The 3,862-nt window shown below is 33.1% G+C and overlaps 1 protein-coding gene across 1 annotated transcript; it reads left to right on the plus strand.

Annotated features, from left to right (window-relative positions):
- Nucleotides 1–264: 264 nt before the first annotated feature.
- Nucleotides 265–3,208, plus strand: LOC128662298 (uncharacterized). Its single transcript, XM_053716104.1, has 3 exons — nt 265–589; nt 1,240–1,270; nt 1,991–3,208. The coding sequence occupies exons 1-3, from the start codon at nt 389–391 to the stop codon at nt 2,428–2,430; spliced, it is 672 nt and encodes a 223-aa protein (XP_053572079.1). The 5' UTR covers nt 265–388; the 3' UTR covers nt 2,431–3,208.
- The last annotated feature ends 654 nt before the right edge of the window (nt 3,209–3,862 follow it).

Below are 3,862 nucleotides of genomic sequence, written 5' to 3' on the forward strand. Positions count from 1 at the left end.
TATATATATATAAACATCTCCTATGTGTATGATGCTGTCTGCATTTTTCTGTAATTTAAAAAAATAAGAAAGAAAAATATCAAGATCCCATTTTCACAATATTTGACTTTATGCTCTTTCTTTATTACCGAATCTCTTTATTGATATACATTATTCTTTACCAACAGCCCCTCCCCCTTCTCTTTTTCTCTATTTCTATCTCATTCTCTGTCATACAGTGGAAATCTCCACTGTGTTCTTATGGGTTTTCTATGTCTTGGAAATCCCAACTCTCAGGCTAATGCAACTTCCTCTCTGTATCTATAAAAAGTGTAGCTCTGCAGAGATGTTTACTAATTGCTTTCTCATCTAACAAACAAGCAATCTGAACACATTGTTTGGTCTTATCATGACTAGTACTGCACCCCTAGTAAATTCAGGAGACATAGAGCACCTGTTGGCCCCCTACAAGAGAAATCGATGTATAGATTACTGTTTGGTTATTTCTGTGGTGCTACTCACATTTGCAGTGGGATCTCTATCTGCTTTTTATCTTTTACTGGACCGACCTCATATGGAGCGAAGCCTTATGGACCGGAGAAACCATCAGGTGAGTGAAGTTCCTTTTCACATCTGAGACCTCTGGAATGAAGCCCATATATTTTATTTTTAGATTATTTTTGTCCATTGAATAATTCAAATTCCATTGTTATAGTATAGAGAATATTCTTTAAATTCTTTGAGTACTTTGAAATCATCCCTTTTATTTTTTACATATTTCTTTCCTTGTAAAGCACTTGGAAATACACCGTGTACCCGAAGTGTATTCTATATTTTAAGAACACATTTTTTTTATTGTAAAACTTACATGTTATACAACAATTTGTGATTTTCTTCTATTGTTCAAGATTCTATTTTTAAGTTACAAACATATTATCCAAAATGTATTTTAGGGATAGTTAAAAAATATATATAGACAGAGGAAACAAATTGCTTATGGTCAAAGAATTTAAAAGATAAAAAGTAAAAAGTATTAAGCATAAGTGATTTATATGCCATGGTTTTGTAAATATTAGTTCCAGACCAACACATGTTTATATATTATATTACAATTTTCTTTATCCATAGCTTTAAAACCAAATCTGACGCTTACTTACTCAGATTCTATTGTAAACTAGTTTTCAACTATCTTAACTGAAATGCTCAGTATCTCATTCATTTTGATGGTAACACTCTATTTCTTTTTTTGTTCCTTTGCAGACAAGCAGTGCTCATCTCCTGACAGAGAATGGTAAGCATCTCTTTATTTAACTTTGGATTAAGACTAATCTGTCTATTTCTAATTTATTTTAAATACATATATTTTCAATTGTCTACATGAACATATACATTAAAGGGAAAACATTTTCTTTGGTTATTAAGGCAGAACATTCCATTTTAAAAATATTTCCCAATTTACTTCTATTTTAAAATTTGCATCTGGAGTGCTACATAGCAGGGAATAGTGCTGCAATCTAGTGCTCTTGCAAATGAATAGCATTCTGGCAAAACTGCTGCCATATAGTGCTTCAGAAATGGGTTGGCTCCTAAGAATACGTTCCTGCTTTTCAACAAAAGATACCCAGAGAACAAATTGATAATAGAAGTAAATTAGAAAGTTGATTAAGATCACATGCTCTATCTGAAACATGAAAGAAAAATTTTGGGTTTCGTATCCCTTTAATCAAGGTTTGCTGTCATTGCGACAAACATATTTTTCAAATTGAATAATGATATACTAAATAATTATTATTATAGCCAAATATAATACATATTCTTACCATATAGATGTTATAAACAGATGAGGTGGCTTGGTATCTAACGCTTTACTTTAAGAACCCATATTCCAGTAATCTCTATAAAGGGCTTTTCTAAATAGCTTTTAAACACCTAGCTGTTTATCAGTATTTATACATTGTTATGTGCTATCACAAGACAATTGTCCAATTGCTTTTATCTTTTCTCTCCCCAGTTCTTCTAAAGAATGACAGCATGAGGTGGATTTCTACTTCTGGAATAGCCAATGTGTTTATGAGCTCTGATTTCAGATATGATGATGGAGATCTAATTGTTACCCGAGTTGGACTGTATTATGTATATTCACAGATGTCCTTGACCTGTAAATCAGCTGATGAATGCTTATCCGATAGTTCAGTGTCTCTCACCATCCAGAAAAGTTCTCTATCTGAGCAAAGCAACATCCTGAAACTCAACATTCAACTCACTGAATCTTCCAAACAAAGTCTTGCTTCAACCTTCTCAGGTACTCTCCAACTTTTCTCTGTTGGGGATCGTCTAAGATCCAAACTCTGGACTGACCGTCTGCAAATGGATTGGCAATTGGACCAAATGAATACATTTATGGGACTTTTCTGGGTTAGTGAAAACCCTAGCCAGGATAATGACCCATAAGTGGACAATAAGAGGGAATGTCTCATCAATAATTGTCTACATCTAATAATACAGCACTACAGGACTGTCTATATAAATATGTGCGTACATTCCCTGTGGGATTTACTGTTCTCTATTCTCCACATGTGTGGGGTTATCACTTCAAGTTCAATAGTTAGGGACATTGAGTTTTTACCTTATATATGCTTCTCAGGTCAAAGAACTTGAGGTATCGTTGTTATCACTGTGTGATGATTAGAATATAATTTTATGATGTTCTCTCAAAATCAGCCCTCAGATTTTTACGTTGTCACTAACCTACCTCCATTTTGGAGGTAGGCCAGATATGTATACAAGGGCTTGGGAGGATTTGCTGCTAAATGTTTTTGTAAAATATTTAAACACAAATAACACTCAGGTATTAAACTGCTTTTTATTCTGGGATATTTATAAAGCAATCTCTGACATAGTTCTCATACATCTATTAGTGTTTCTCTTATTTATTAATGGTGGCACTCTTAGACTCCTGAAAATATGTGGTCTCACATATGTCTGGACTTCAGAAATAAGTCTCTTATGAGAATCATTCTTCTCTTCTTTTATAGTGTATTTTTTTATTTCTGTCTTTTACTGGAATAATGCATTTTATTCACTAACTTATTTTGTAGAGGAATGTCTTTATGAATTAATGTATTTATTAAATGTTGATTTATATATTTATTTTAAATAACTATTTTTCACTGTATTTATTTTTATAGTACACAAAATATATTTATTAAATATTTATTATGTAAAAATACAGTCTGTGCTTTCTTATAATAACAAGTGGAATCATTATTTAAAGTTCAATGAACCCAAGTTGATTATGAGAACATATGAATGGATATACTTTTGTATTTAAACAGAAGCTACTTTGAATTTAGTACATTTTCTTAGATCATTAATAAGTACTTTTGTGTTAAAGAGAAATTGCACTACACATTTAGCTTGATGCCCCTGCACTATAACTGATCTGCTACCTCTAAGGCTGCGGTCTTCAATCTGCCCAATCCTATATGATCGGCTGATTGACACCCCCTGCTAGCGGCCAATTGGCCGTGAATGTGCAGGGGCGGCATTGCACAAGCAGTTAACAAGACATTGTATCATGTCCGTCCGCACTTAAATAAATTGGCCCCTTAATCTCCACATATAACCTGTTATTAAGGAAACTAAAGCTACATTGCAATGTATTGTAGTATTATCTGTTGCCTGCATTTGCTCTTAAACACTACTGAACATTGTGCTTGTTATACTTTCTGCTAAAGGTTCTAAAATGCCTCCATCATACGTAAATATGGAGAAATTTATCTGAGACTACAGCACTCTACATAGTGATTGGATAGCCCAGACCACAAGCTCGATTTTATCTATTCCTTATTAGCCACATTGAATATGGCTTCCACAAAGCTTT

This window comes from Bombina bombina, chromosome 6 (genome assembly GCF_027579735.1).
Source record: "Bombina bombina isolate aBomBom1 chromosome 6, aBomBom1.pri, whole genome shotgun sequence".
Taxonomy (NCBI): Eukaryota; Metazoa; Chordata; class Amphibia; order Anura; family Bombinatoridae; genus Bombina; species Bombina bombina.